The sequence below is a fragment of the Echinops telfairi genome, unplaced genomic scaffold, assembly GCF_000313985.2.
Source record: "Echinops telfairi isolate 266 unplaced genomic scaffold, ASM31398v2 ScPeMD7_7400;HRSCAF=8409, whole genome shotgun sequence".
Classification (NCBI taxonomy): Eukaryota; Metazoa; Chordata; class Mammalia; order Afrosoricida; family Tenrecidae; genus Echinops; species Echinops telfairi.
The window spans coordinates 54,724,459-54,739,261 of NW_022111300.1; the positions used below are offsets into that span (position 1 = coordinate 54,724,459).

General features: G+C 47.7%; 1 protein-coding gene across 1 annotated transcript in view; it reads right to left on the bottom strand.

Annotated features, from left to right (window-relative positions):
* The window catches only part of RTTN (rotatin), a 96,729-nt gene that overhangs the window by 12,055 nt on the left and 69,871 nt on the right, over positions 1–14,803 (bottom strand). The window contains exons 34-39 of the mRNA XM_045296076.1: positions 14,282–14,373; positions 10,362–10,455; positions 8,879–9,071; positions 7,031–7,121; positions 5,009–5,162; positions 2,224–2,361 (exon numbers count right to left, since the gene is read on the bottom strand). Coding sequence (XP_045152011.1) covers positions 2,224–2,361; positions 5,009–5,162; positions 7,031–7,121; positions 8,879–9,071; positions 10,362–10,455; positions 14,282–14,373 — 762 coding nt within the window. The remainder of the gene's footprint in view (positions 1–2,223; positions 2,362–5,008; positions 5,163–7,030; positions 7,122–8,878; positions 9,072–10,361; positions 10,456–14,281; positions 14,374–14,803) is intronic.

The following is a 14,803-nucleotide window of genomic DNA, read 5'->3' on the forward strand; positions in this document are numbered from 1 at the left end:
AAAATCAGTTTGCCTTGTGAGTACCACTGGCTTTGCAATTTTGTTGTGACTGATTTTTAAATTATTTGGGGTTGATAACTCTTTTTTGCAAGAGTTATCATTGTTAAGTATACCTGACTAGATTTAGGCTTACCTAAATGTGGGTGACCTAAGAAAGGGGTCCAGGCATCACTGGGCCTCCAGGAGAAAGAACCGTGTTCACTTAAGTGAGGCTGAAGTATCTCTGAGGTTTGAGAAGAGACTGTTCTAGGTAACATAGAACATAGACACGTGGAATGGACAAAGGTAAAAAAATTAACAACAAATGGTCTGGCAAGGCCCTAACACCCTCCAGTTCTTTATGCATGAGAAGTTTCAGATGCACGATGAATAGACCCTTTACAGGGTGCAGCATTCCTCTGTGCGCATGCACCAAAGTTTATCCATGCAGTCCTTGATGGGCGCGAGGTCATTTCTCTCTTGTTGCGACAACAGTGAACAACGGTGTACATTGATCTGTTCTTATCAACAGCTCCTGATTTTGCTAGAATATGTAACTAACAGTGGGATTGCTGAACTGTGAGGCATTACCCTTTCCAACATTTTAAGTCAGCCTGGCTGACTTCCACGGCAGTTTTACCATTTTATATTACACCAACAGTGTTTGAGGGTTTGTCTCGCCACACCTCAGCTAGCATTTATATTTTGGCAGTGCTTTTGATTTTGCCATTGGCACTCGGGGGAGATGACGGCTCACTGTGGACTTGACTTGCACCCCTCTGATGACTAATGAAGGAGCCCTGGTGGTGTGGAGTGTTACGCCCTGGCTGCTCCCCACAAACACACCAGCAGCTCCGAGGGAAAGATGACGCACTCTGCTCCCCTCCACCAGAAGTGCAGTGTCTGAAACCCCAAGGAGTGGGTGTCTCTACTCCATAGGGCTGCTCTTAGCCAGAATCAACCTGATGGCAGGTAGTCAATGGTCAATGAGCATGAGCCTTTCTTGAGGTATTTGTTGGTGACCTGAACATCTTCCTTCATCTGTTCATGACTACTGCACATTTTAATTGCTTATCTTTGTTTTTGAAGCTTCCTATACAAACGCTAAGAGATTTTAAAGATTAGAAGCTTTCATTATTAAAAATACTTTTCAAATGGGTAGGTTCCCTTTTGAGTGAAGTCTTTTAAGACAAACAACTGTTTGATTTTTATGAGGTCAGAGAGGTCTGGTCTGCCTTCTGTAGTTTGTACATTTTTAGATCCGTATGACAGTGTACTAGGGCTAGGTAAGAGGGGACCTCACTTTGTCCTTAAGAGCCCTGGAAGCATACTGGTTATGTGTTAGGCTGCTAGTTGCAAGGTTAGCAATTTGAAACCACTGGGTGCTTTGTGGGAGAAAGACAAGGCTTTCTCTTTCCCGCAAAGAGATCAAGTCTGAGAAACCCACAGGAGCAGTCCTACCCTGTCCTTATAGGATCCCTCTAAGTAGAAATCAACTCTCAGGCAGTTTCACACTTGTCCTTGCCTTTTTCCATGGGTAACCTACAGTTGTACTTTTTTCATTTAGGTCTGTGAACCGTCTTGACTTAGTTTCTGTATAGGGTGTGAGGCGTGGGTCCTGCTTCACTCTTCGGCAAATGGAGAACCCAGCCGTGCAAGTGCTGTGGTTAAACAATCTCTGGTCCTGATTTAATGAGTTTCAGTACTGTGTAAGTGACCAACTGTCCACAGGCAGGCAGACTGTCCCACTGCAGGGGAGTGGGGGTGGGGGAGGTGGGAGCAGGTGTGTGTGTGTGTGTGATCATGACTGTGGCTGTGTAGGTAGGTAGGTGGGTGGGTAGGTCGGTAGGTGTGTGTCTGTGTATGTGTGATTGGACCGGTCCCAGGCTACGCTGATGACTGCAGCTATGGAGGAGGCCTTGAAATGCGGACATGGGAGGCCTCCTCCTTCGTTCTTCTTTGTTCACTGGCTGTTTACCAGGGTCTCTTCTGTCCATACAAAGCGGGTGTTCGTTTCTCCACCTATTTAATGCATGCTGATCGGAACTGGACCATGATTCCATTGTATTCCTGAAAAGTGTGTTGGCTTTTCAAAAAGGTACATTGGGGTGCTCCTGAGAACACTGGGGACCTATCAGTCAAGAGCCTCTTTTGTACATCACGCCAATTAGCTACTCTAAGGATGCACTGGTCATCTTTGTTCCATGAGGGGAAAACCCTACACCCTGCCCAGTACTCTCTCACCAGTCACCGCTGCCCAGCGCCTGGCCAGTGCCACTGTCACCAAGGGGAGAGACACAGCCGCTGCTCTCCTCAGCAGAGCCACCAGGAAGATAAACAGATGAGTCCATGTGCAATGAAAAGCCGGCCCCAGCTCTGTATCTGTAAGATCAATCAGGACATTTCAAGGAATTGGCAAGAAAGAAGAGGAACAGCTCTTCAAAACTGAGCCACAGGCACTTCATGACCCTTGAAATAGTGTCCACGGGTCGGCCAGGTGAACACACAGCCCAGCTGCTACCACGCCGGCCTCCAGGCGCTTCGTTCCGCACATGCTTCCGAGGGGCCTCTCGCGGCCCCATCCAGCCTCCCGCCCCAGCAAACACAGACACCCTGGCAATCCCTCCCCTCACTAAGGAATGTTGAGCCATGCCTAACTTCAGCTCTACTGCATATGCAGCTTCTACATTAGTCTAGTTCCTCCTCTGCCCGTGTCCCCCCAGCAGCCTGTGCAGAGGGGAAAAGGGAAGAAAGAACAGGCCAAGGCCAAAAAGAAAAGAGGATCATTCTGAAGAACTAAGAGTTATTTCCCACAGAGAAGACTGGACATGAGACAGGACCTTGCAACTTTGCTGTGGCTAAGCGTCCAGCCATGAACCTCTGAAGGTGGGCCGAGTCACCCTGATCCCTCTCTAGTGTGGGGTGGCTGTCCAAGGCCTCTGTTGTCGTCCCCTGACCCCCACCGTAGCAGCATCTGCCCCCTCCCCTTGGTCAAATCCCATTATAAAACCTTCCCCTGGAAAGCTTGCAGCAGAGCAGGCCTTGGCTCTAACCGAGTCGTTCCCCATATTTTTTCATTCTCGGCTCCTGGAGGAGCCTCTTAAGAAACATTCCAATTCGCTGTCTCCATGAAATTTTAATCCCATGGATGCACTATACTTCTGCTGGGTACTCTGTGCATATCTGCGTGCTACATGTAAAAAGGGTTAGTTTCATCCTTCATACTTACGCTTTGTATTTGATGCTGTCTTAAGAATGGATAAATAAAATATTTAAGTCAAAAGTTAAATTAAAAATTAAAAAGCTAAAATAAAAGCTATTAACAGCTGATCTAACTTATACTTGCTAAACAACTTTCACTATTCTTTATTTATGTAAATTCTAAAGTGTTAACTTGTGTATGCAAATTTGCAATTTGTATAGGTGACAGTAATATAACAAAATGTATTTTAAAAATCATTCAAAATGTAATTGTGAAAGAATTTAAAAATTACTTTTATAAAAGTTATTCCAATGACAGTAATTAAATGCCATTAGATATAAAAAATAATCAGTAACATTTTGCTTCACCAGCTAGCTTACTGGCCAAGCATTCAGATACTATTTAAATTTTTTTCTTTTCAGCGCTTGATAGAATGACTGCTAGGTTGGGCATTTTTGTAAAACCAAGTAGCAAAATGTCAACTATTTTATTTCATTCTCTAAACCCAAGTCACACACAAAAGCAGGAGAATCCAGGCAGCCAAGAGCCTCCACAGGGCACCTCTCACAATAGGATGTGGACCAGCATTTAACCCAACATTCTCTCACTCGAAGCCATGGCTCATGGCTCTGTCGCCCTTGTCGCTCTCTGAGAACCTCGAAACTAAGAGACAGCAAAGGTCCCCAACGAGGGAAATGGAACAGTAAGCTTAGGGAGGGCTTTCTCGGGTAGGGTTGAGCCTTGGTGGCCACAGGCTACTAGCATATCGAGAGTTTTTCACCACTTTCTCCCAAGAATCCATTTCTGCTCCCTGGGGGAGTTGAACAAGGATCCCTGCGCCAGTGGAACAACTGGACGCTGAGTGTCAGCATGGAACCTCCAGCAGCTCCACAGGAGAAACACCTGGAGGTCAGCTTCTCAGAAACCCTGGGGAGGACTTCCCTTTCTCCCAGCGTCCCAGCAACTTGCTGGCTGTGTGGTGAAAATGCTCAGCAGGACCCACACGTGGGTCCGGAGGGATGACCGCTCCTCAGTGCCAGAGTGCCCACAACGCTTAGGAGATTCTGAAGACAGACCTGGCACCAAACATGTCACTTACACAACCTGGAACCAAACAAATCCACAGCTCCGGGATGGGGACAGCAGTGCAAAGACAACAGGAATTGCCAAATGACTACGATCCGCCATTGAAAACCATCGTCCCCCCTTGGGTCTTGAGAAAGTTCCGACGGTGTATCGATCATCTCGACTGCCGCGCATTACACTCAGCTTCGCATCAGTGTGTGTTTTTCCATATGGTTTCAGAACCTTGAGAAAATGCTCCTATTCGTTTTCCCCATCCAAGATTCCAAATGCTGTACTGGTCAGTCACTTGGCTTTAGCCAAGTGCATAGGGATAGTCACTGCCTAAAATCCCCTTAGTCAGCACACTGGCTGTAACAGCGTGGCTTCATTTACACGGGTGGCTCGGGGCTGACTCTTTACTCTGCCAATAAAACCAAAGCACACACCGCCATTAATCGGCTTCAACTCATGGTGACGCTCTAAGATGGAGCAAAACTGCCCCACAGTGTTTCCCAGAAGAAGGCTGCCTCATCTTTCTTTCTCCCATGGAGGGTCTGAGGGGTTTAAACTACAGACCTTTTGGTTAGCACTTGCTGCCTGGAATAATTCATTACAAGCATCTAAACTATAAAACACATTGTAAAGATTTTCACAGACCACTAGCCCAGCCCAACTGGTGACCTGGTGATGGGTGTTCTGTGCTGAGAAAGGTTTCTTTCGCCACAAGAGTCACTTCCACCAGCACACCAAAGCGGCCCTCACCTGCGATGCTTTTAGTAGAAATGGTGAGAACTCCAACGACGTTTGTGAGCAGCGGCCTCAGGAGCTCGTCCTGGCCCACTAAGCCAGGGTCGACCAGCAGGCAGGACTGCAGCAGCCTGGTCACAGAGGACAGGTACTCCAGGAGGAAGGAGACCTGCCAGAAAGGAGACCAGTCACAGAAGCAAGCAGAGCACAAAGCCCATCACCGGGCGAAAGCAGCTTACTTCTCCAGGCGTTATCAGAAAGCACTTACTGCAGAGTGCGATGACTTTAAAAAAAACAAAAACAAAAGAACCCTAACAAAACGTTCTAATTTTTAGAAATGATCTCAACTGAAAACACAGCAGACCAAACAACAGTTTTCTCAGACGATCAGCATTCCTAGCCATATCAACAGGGTCAGTTGCAGTAACATCAAACAGAGTGATAGTTTCAAAGCTAAACTTTGAATTCCATTTAGAGAAAGAAAGCCTTTATCGCCGCCAAGTAGCTCAACTGTAGAATCGATATCCTGGAAGATGCCGAAAAGGGCATTCTAAAGCCAGACCATCTACAATTCTATAAAGAAAGATTAGAAAATTGTCTTTAAAGTGGTCAACTGCAGCAAAGAGAAGCGGGGACAAATCTAATAGCCGAGCTCTTACTACTGAAGAGAGACAAGCCTGCCCCCCACCCCCAACCCCTTTCTCTCGTGGACCCCCACCAGCCTCCAGCACAGAAACGAAATTCCTGTTTGGGAGGAAAAACCAAATCTTCTGCCACCATTGCTGATAAAACCATCTCTGGAATGCTGTTTGGTACTACAGTTGCAATAGCACTAACTGGCAAAAATGCTCTGAAAACACTATGTCCAGGATCCACCATGACTGCAGAAGGGCTGTGGTGTTTGTTTTCCACTCTCCTCAGGCAAAGAGATGCTTAGTCCAGGTAAGGGGAGCACTGCAGACATATTCAGACATCACTCAGTCTCTGCCTCTGTATCTCTATATATACACACACACACACACACACACGCATATACATGGATATATACTCACATACAAGGAGGCTTCAAGAAATTTGGGAAGGATTTTCCACAACTAATATACAAGTCCCCTTGCATATGTGGGTTTCCTCTCCCTGGATTTGCGGCTGTTTTTACAGAGAGGCAGGGCTATTCTGCATTTGTGGACGGGTCTGTGCCTCTAGTCACTGCTCTCGTACAATTTCAAAACCGCTCTTCTGCCCTGCTTTGCCAAAGGGGTGGCCTCCCTTTTCCTTTTCCCTCTGCAGAGTTGTTTGACACAAAGGGATGGGGGTGGGGGTGGGGGCGCCTTCACAGTCCCCTCCTATCAGTTAAAGCTATATCTCTCACTTGTATGAGCAGCACTGAGGGATGTCCTCTGGGTAAGAAGCTGCTCACCTGAAGCACTGTGCTACCAAGGATCCTTATACTAGACTGAGTTCCAAAAAATACCCATAATTTAGCCAGTGAGCATTTTAACAAATTTCTCTTGGACGAAGAGAGCAGACATCACTGAGGTGGTGGGAAACAGGAAGGTGGGCTATACTACCCCCATGTGGTCATGTCATGTTCACACAGGCAGGCCCTGGACTGAACAGGGACAGCTGGTCATCGAACCAGGACTGGACAGCACCTCAAGGGACCACAAAGGATGAGGTCATCACACTCACTGTTCCTGCCCACCACCAGAGAGCATCACAGCACAAACCACGGCCAGCCCATCCCACACGATTTTGAAGGCTGCTCTCTCCCTCCAGGGTTATAAAATGGCTGCCTGTGCTGCTAGGCCAAGGTCTCGAACCAGCTCTTTCTGACTCCCCTCCCCACACGCAAATCAGAAGCTACACCTGCAGATCCTCCAGGTGCTCGCAGGTATCAGTGGGGGCCTCCCAGGGGTGAGTGAGTATCAGACTGGGACCCAGTGGCAATGTCGACTCCAATTCAGGGTACCCAGGGTGGGAGGCAGGCCCTCCACAGGGGCTCAGGGTCACCATACACACGTAGTTTGGGATACTCACCTGGGCCTCAGTGTGCTCCGCCGGAGACGAGGAAGGCAGGGCTGTGCTGAGCTCCTGCACACACTTCTCCACGAGGGCAGAATCGGCGATGCTATTGGGGATAGAAAAGGAAAACAGCTCAAGCTGCGGGAGGGCTTCTCACTGCATGCAGGCTGGTAAGTCTCAACTTAAAGTCTGAAGTTCACCTGAAATCCAGCTCACAGGAGATGATGTCTTTTAATAAAAAAGACATGCTACAAAATTTCAGAAAATGTTATCAGATGAATGTGAGAAGGCAAAAAGTTCAAAGAAACGAGTACGCCTTAAGGCCTCATTAAGAGAATAAAATAGAACGCAGTCTTTCAGGACAGTGAACACGAACACAATGTTCCAACATAAAATGGGGCAGAAACTGGCCACACACTACGTTTGGGCCTGCTATTGTGGAGCAGGGCCATCGAGTCTCTATGCCACATCAAGATGATACCAACGCACAGTGGCCCCACGTATGACACGACTGCTACCCCGTCCTGCGCCATCCTCACAACCGTTGCTGTTTGAACCCTCCATTACAGCCACTGCGTCAATCCATCTTGTTGAGGGTCTTCCTCTTTTTGGCTGCCCCCGTTTCACCAAGCATGCTGTCTTTCTGCTTGTCTTCATGCTTGTCTCTCCTGACAACATGTCTAAAATATGGAGATCAAGTCTCTAAAGAGCGTTCTGGCTGTATTTCTTCCAAGACAGATTTATTTGGATGGGTATAGATGTATAAGGGTAGGTATACGTGTTTTCATATGTTAATAATGCAGAAGTACCTGCATGGATGTATGGCTATGTGCGGGCAGGCACAGATTCTCACTGAAGACAGTTAACTGCAGAATACAAATGGTAAAGGAGTGTTTTAATATCCCAAGGAGAATGCGGAAAGTGCCCCGCAGTTCCAGTATGATACAGCAATTCCATTATTCGGAAAATACACTCAGAGAAATGGAAGCACGTGTCGGAACTTCACACACAAATGTTTGGGCTGCATTATTCACAATAACCCATCGCTGTGGACGAATGGTCAATCCGCACACTCGGATACTACCCAGCCCAGGAGCAGCACCATGTTGGTAACGTGCAAACATGCGTGAGTGCTGTGCTAAGTGAGGACATCAGCCACCGGGGCTCGGTCAGGATGACTCCATTTTATTGCATTAGAGAGTCCAGGAAAGGGGACTCATAGACAGAATGTGCACGAGAGGCTGCGTAGGGTGAGAGATGGGAAGTCATGACCAAGAAGCATGGAGTTTCTTTTTGAAGTGATAAAAATATCCCCAAACTGCCTGTACTAATGGCTGCCCCTCTCCTTGACCTTATCAAAAACCACTGAACGAAAACCCTGAATGGGTGGATGGTACGGCATCTGAATTTTCTCTCAATGGAGCTCTTTTTAAAAGAAAGGAAAAAATGTCTAGAAAAGAATGGAGGCAACATATGTAGAAACATGCTTGATTCAACTGATGTATGGATTGTGATAAGAGTTGTATGAGCCCACAATAAAATGATGGGGAAAAAACAACAACAAATAAATAAAAGAAAGAAAGAAAGGAAAGGCATGGTTGAGGAATTTACATCCAATCACCGGACTGCTGGAAGAGGAACAGCACTGATGTCTGTTTTATTCCATGGTGGTCAAGGAAGGAAGCAGGGGAGGTCTCTTTCTCTGCAGACAAACAACCTGGAACAAAGGGACAAAGCCACGCCTGGGGCCCTCCGAGGGGTTGTTCTCTGCTTGCAGCACCCAGCACCCTCAGGGTCGCCATGGAGTGGTGAACGTGCCTGCATTCACCAGCGTTCCTCCTGCTGCCCACACCGGCCTCTCACCTACAGAGTCGCCGGAGCAGCTGGGCCTGTCGGAGGGCCTCTGTAGTGTCCCCTGGAGCGATGGCCACAAGGTTGTCCAAGAGGCTGCACATAGCCGAGAGGAGAGAGGGCGTGACCCAGACTGGAGGTTTGGGCAGAAGAGCCGAGAAGGAGGAGTCACGTGGAGGCCTTGGCCACGTCGCTTCATGCTGACCTATTGGAAAGAAGCATAAGCTCAGGGCCGTGTTCTTTGCCTGGTAGACAGGCACTTGTTCACAAGGTCTGAGCACCAGAGGGACCTTCCTGAACAAGCCGGGGAGAGGCAGAGATGGCTGGGAATGTACCAAGCTGCTCTATTCATCTGGACACCTCAGCCAGTGGTCTGCACTCCTGTTCCTTAGCTCGGCCGTCTGTGTGTCTGTCTGTGTGGTGTGCACATCTGTCCTGGGTGAGAGTGGCATTCAGAGAGGGTGATTTCTAGGTGTTCACAATCCTCTCTCTGCAACCCTAGGGGCCAAGAGTGTTTCAGAATTTAAGGCACCTTGGGATTGTAAAGGGATCATCAGGGACAGAGACCACGCATTAATCACCACCCCAGTGGGCACGTCTCCACCTGGAGTTGGGACCTGGGTTGTTCCGCATCCTCGTCTCCCTCCCTCAGGGCAGCAGGGCGGCCTGGCACTGGCCAGGCTGTGCGGTCAGGGGAATCGAGGCCTTGGCAGGTTCTGCTCCCAAGCATTTTGTGAGAAAACGGCTCCTCTTGGGGATGTTTGGGTTTTAGAAATGAAGACCAGGAATGGTGGACAATATAGTCTGCCTCCCTCCATCCTTTCCTGAAGACCTTCACTTCTCAGGTCTTCATTCAAGAAAGCCCAGGTTTAAAAGAAACCCTTCCACACAGGGCAGTGTATGAGGCACAAATCGTCACACACCATCACTCACGATCCACAGCCACCTCCGCCTCCAGCCTTCTTTCCCGGCTCATGGATGAGCTGCAGATGGAATGAATGCGTCTTTGGCCCTAAATGATGCTCTTTATAATCACAACCCTTCCTTTGTATGACTGCAGTCCAGAGATCAGTCAGGAAAGGAGCCCGGATGTAGGCGTAGCCTCTAATCAACAGGCCTGTTCCTGAGAAAACACAGGGAAGAGCTGCTCTGCCCACTGGTTTGCTTTTAACAGGACCCCACTGATTGGCTGGGCTAGCTCCACATTCTGTCTTCACTGTTTCGGGAAGAGGGGTTAACACCATCCACTAGTGCCTGAGGCTCCAATTTCACTCACCAGGCCTCGTGCTTCACTCAGGAGCAGCCAGGTGGAGGCAGGCTGTAAGCCCCATGTATCGGCCAAGAGTATCTGTCTGAGTTTCTGGGATACTGGTTGGAACCTTCAGCTGTGACTTATTTCATAGTGGTAGCACCTATCTGAAAAGCTTGTACCCGGTTCTGTCTGCGGCGACATGTCCCTTCTGCTTTGGGGGGCAGGGAGCTCTGAGAAGCATACCTGGGACCACGAAGTGCTCTGCAGTTGCTTCCACGGCCAGCGCTGCCGGCGATACCAGAGACCTGAACTCAGCACTGCCTGCTGAAGGTGCCACCTATGACACAGGACAGGGAGTTACTCGAACGTCCCTGTCACCACGGTGAAAATGGAACCCAAGTGGCATTTACCAAGAACCTCCTTGTGCTAGACGGTTTCTAAGAAAACCACATCGTCACTGTTGCCAGGTGCCGTCCAGTCGGTTTTACGCACAGTGGCCCCAAGTAACGCAGATCAAAACAGCTCCCGGCCCTGCGCCCTCCTCGCAGCTGTCCCCACCGGTGCGCCCACTGCCACAGCGACTGTGTCAGGCTGGCCTCCCTCTTTCCTTGCCCCGCTCCTGTACAAGGCAGGCTCTCCTGATAACACATGCTCAGTCTGCCAATTGAAGTCTCATCACTTGGCTTCAGCAGTAGCACACCTGAAACCACTCCATCTCCAGAGACCTAATACATCTGTGAATGTCATTTCCTACTTTCCAGATAGAGTCTGTTATCATTCACATAGACCAGAACCTCAAAAACAACAAAGTCCATTTAGAAGCCAGTTCCAGCTTACTACCCTAAAGAGGCAAGGCTGGGCAATGAGATTGGAGGGACAAGTCACTGTGTTCCTGGGGTGATCTGCATTTCTTAACTGAGAGTAAAAGGTTTGTCTTCGTAAAATGTTCCCAGAGGTGCACAAAACCTTGAACAGTGCCTATCAAATGATAGAAGCACGAAAAGCATTTTCTATACCTTACCCCATACCAGAAAGAAGTGGAGACACGCACAAACAGCACTGTTAGCGGTGCATTTCAGAGCGCAGTGCTTGTTAAAGCACGCCATAGACGTTCTGTTTCGGTGAACCACAGTCACCCGTGGGTGTAGAAACCACACCCCACCCCCAAGCCCCATGTGAGAAAGACCCCACCTGGCGTGGGCAGGGCACCCTGTTTCTCAGACAGCACACGCCTCCCATACACAGATTCCCTCTGCGCTCAGAGTAGGAGCGGCCAGCGTCACTCAGAGGGAGAGCAGCTTCGAAGGACTGCTGTGTACACAGCATGACACTAAAGTCGGTCACCCGAAGGAGTAGATGAAAGCAAAATGAAGGCTATTTGCACTTGCAGGACCCAGTGGTAAAGAGAAAGTAGACTTAGAGAAATCGGGAGGAATACAATTAAAAACCCCTTTTAATGTCATGAGGGCTGGTCCTCTCTCACCTCTTGGAGCAGAACGGGCAGTATGAGGATAGCAGGGAGCAAGAGAAGGCCGGGAACCTGGATAGATGTGTCAAATGAAGAGCACTCAAAAACACATACACATTAAGCGCCTTCAAATGAGCCGCAATTGCGTCTTTGTAAAAGCAGAGCTGTCTACAAGTGGTTATGGAACTCCGAATGGAAAATGGGTCCTGTGACCAGACAAGAAGGCGCTCACACACCTGTGAGGGGCAGACTCCTGACACCAAGCCTGAGATCACATCTAAGACACACACCTGGCTCCTGCCTCAAACTCCATGGGTTTTTTTCCTGTGAAAATGATAATGATGCTGAAAACCTTTTTTACCAAAGACTTTTCCCACCAGCATATGAATCAGAAAGCGCTGTTGTTGACACTAACAAAGATCCCTCTGCCTCCACACACCCCGGTAGTGCAGTGTGTGAAGCATCAGGCTGCTAATCCAAAGGTCAGCAGTTCCAGCCCTCCCTCCAACTGTTCTTTGCGATAAAGATGTGTAGTCTGCTTCCCTGGAGACTTCCAGTCCTGGAAATCAATCCTGTGGAGCAGCTCTACTCTGTCCCATAGGGTCACTAGGAGTTGTAGTTGACTCCTGGCCACAGGTTTGGGATTGGCATTTCTAGAATTATTCCAAGAACCTCTTAAGAATGATGATTACATTTAACACCCAGGAAGCTTCCTCAAAATAATATCCACAGGCACGCAAGTTCTTTTCTGAGACTGTTCACTGAGAATCCGAGATAATGTTACCTTACATATTTCAAGGTGGTCCGGGGATGAGATTTCTAAGGAAACTCAGGGAAAGCCTGTCTTCATCTCAAACTTATTCATCCCAAATACAACTTTTCAACAACATACGTGGTACTATACACGTGGACTTCCTGCAAGTAGAATACATAGGCCCAGGGCAGCCACCTCCATGGAGCAAAACAATGGAAAGGCAAAACAAGGTCCAGAGCTGACGATGGAACAGATCACCAATTGCTCATATACAAATTAGGCAAAGCTTAAGAAAAGCAAAACAAGTCCACATGAGTCAAACAAGACCTTGGGTCTATTGCATCTGAATTCCTAAACCCCCTCACTAGCACATTCGCCACACTGACCACTAACAATGAAGGCCAGTGAGCTGTGGGCATCTTCCACGAAGTGAGAAAAGGTCACTGCAGAGACTGGAGAAGGAAAGATCATGTTTCACAAGGGACTCCAACTTGCTCTTGAATGTTGAATAACTAAAGCAAATAGAAGAAATAAGGACGTAAAATACTAACTGAGGAATTCCAGTCTTCAGAGTATTACAATGAAAAGAGGTCAGAAAAACAAAAGGAAAGAACACACTTGGCATTTTTCAAGTTAACTCACAGCCATCCAGTCAACTGACCCCTAGGAGCCCTAGCTGCCCTTGGCTCCCCACGGCTCCGCACCGTGTCAGGAGCAGGCCTCCTCTTTCTCCCACAGAGCAGCTGGAGGTTTCATGAAACAGGGCAGTAACAGATTACTGTTTATTGAGCACTTAATATGCAGAAATAACTAAAGAACACACCAGGATTTCTAGGCTAGCCTATCACCCTTCATACAAACAGGGCAGCCCACAAAGATTTACTAAGTAGGTATTGATGCTGCCCTTTGGGGAGCTACATCTTCAGTTACTCCAACTCATTTTGGTACTTAAAATTATTGCTTCTCTTGATTAGAGAAAGATATGTACTATCTCTAGTCTGAAAAGGAAAGCATGACATTTGCTAGAACTGGAATAATTATCTCACTTGTCCAAATAAAGGTCATTTCATACTAAACCCAATCTGTTTTATGTTCAAAAAAAGAAAGAAAAGATTCTTAAAACTTTAGAAAATGGTACTTCAGCAAATTGAACAGCTCATGAGAAACTGCAGGAGGTAAATCTTATGCCTGTATGATTATTTATTATTCCCATATTATGCTCTATCTTCCCTCTGGGAAGCAGGGCTGTCAAGCCATTGCCTCCCTAATAGAGCCTATAACACAGTAATTATTCCCAAAATTCTAAAATGAAATGTAGGATTTTCCAGTTGAGAATACATGATTTTGTATGCTTGTAAATTGATTCAATCAGGTCATTAAAAAAAAATACTTAAACGTCTCATACTTTTTTGAAAACAAGCAACTTATCCGTGAATTTAAAATGCGAGTGAATGGGAGACAAAGAGAAGCAGGCAGGCATACATTCCAGGTGTTTCCATTCATGAAGCTCAAGGCAGACCCACCATGCGAGTCACTTCAGTGGGGCGACTTGCTCCAAACCGGGGCTTCCCTCCAGGAAAGGGGCAGGGTCAGCAAGCATTTTTCATCATCTGAGCTCTGTTCTCTTTGATAAATGCCTAGCATTGTTTGTATCACACTTCTGTCTAAAGAAGATGGAAGGGAGAGGGAAATCTCTCATCTACAAAGAGACGCTCAGGACAACAGGTGTACCTGTGGTGGAGTTTAGATGCCAGTTCTGCAAGGTGACTTTAGGATGGACCTACATTGATGATGCAGAGACTAAACAAGACCACTTATGTAGACACCTCGCAGAGCTCTGTACAGACAGCCCTCCCATCACCCGATCTTGCAGTTCACAGCTAGCCCTCCCTCTTCCCCTCTAGACCCACAGACTGCAGATTGGGCACTCTTTGCAAGTACCATTGTTTCCGAGGTGGAGAGAGAACTTGGATCTTGGTCTTGACTGGAGAGCGTAGACGGAGTCCTCCAGAACTTGAAGGAGTCATCTAAACCTGGGGTGATAAGAAAATTGTTCAGTAGGATACTCTTCTGAACAGCTGATAGAAAGAAAAGATTCATTGGATCAAATCCATCAAAAACTAAGAGAAAAGGCTTGCCTAATTTTTATTAGCGCTACTTAGCTCACAGGTGAAGCTTGTCTCACAAGGTTAGTACTTAATGAGCACGCATGCATGATAAGATTATTCATGTGCAGCCCTGGAAACCCTAGGGAGCAGCTCATGCTACTCCACCCCAGAGGGTTGCTACAGCCCTGGAAACCCTAGGGGGCAGCTCATGCTACTCCACCCCAGGGCATTGCTACAGCCCTGGAAACCCTAGGGGGCAGCTCATGCTACTCCACCCCAGGGGGCTGCTGAGTCACAACCAACCTGATGACTATGGGCACTTTTTTTTCTTTACAATTCAATGGTTTAAATATAT